We start from the raw sequence: 549 nt of genomic DNA, 5'->3' as shown, positions 1-549 counted from the left end.
ACTCCGTGAAATGTGTATCCATAGATTTGATATTGCTCGTTCTTTGCTGAGCCATCAAATCCACCACCAAGATATCCCACTAGTACTCCACTTTTTGTGCACATAATCGCGCTTCCAGATAGACCAGGAGCTGACAAAGAGGAGAGAACCACTTGGTTTCCGCTCCAACCTGTGATTCTAGCTGGAATGATGGCATAAGCATGATCAAAAGCTTGAGCGTCAAGAGCGCCAGGGAATCCGAACACGTCAACACTCATCGTGTTAGTCACATTGGTCGACATTGTGCATCGGTCGAGCTTATTATCTCGTGGCAAAGCAACTTTGAAGATTGCGAAGTCGAACGCAGCCGAACTACACCAGCAAATGTCACTGTCGAGACTGAACCGGTGGACTTCTTCCGGCTTCGGCCTATCGAGAAAGAGTTGCTCCACCACAACTTGAGTCTTGTCTAATTTGGCTGATGATTTCATCGCTGCTGTCCGTGTAGATTTACGACGTGGTTGCTTTGCAACATCGGCGTCCTTAACATTGGTGACGTTCCTTTTCCTT

The 549-nt window shown here is 47.4% G+C and overlaps 1 protein-coding gene across 1 annotated transcript; it reads right to left on the bottom strand.

The window, feature by feature from the left end:
• Positions 1-79: 79 nt before the first annotated feature.
• On the bottom strand, positions 80-470 carry PHALS_00362 (uncharacterized protein; the record flags this gene model as incomplete). Its single annotated transcript, XM_024730880.1, has 2 exons — positions 80-211; positions 270-470. The coding sequence occupies 2 exons, from the start codon at positions 468-470 to the stop codon at positions 80-82; spliced, it is 333 nt and encodes a 110-aa protein (XP_024572410.1).
• Positions 471-549: the final 79 nt, after the last annotated feature.

Source organism: Plasmopara halstedii, assembly GCF_900000015.1.
Source record: "Plasmopara halstedii genome assembly, contig: Scaffold_110, whole genome shotgun sequence".
Taxonomy (NCBI): domain Eukaryota; phylum Oomycota; class Peronosporomycetes; order Peronosporales; family Peronosporaceae; genus Plasmopara; species Plasmopara halstedii.
Note: the sequence above shows the minus strand (reverse complement) of the source record. Positions and strands in the feature narration are given on the sequence as shown.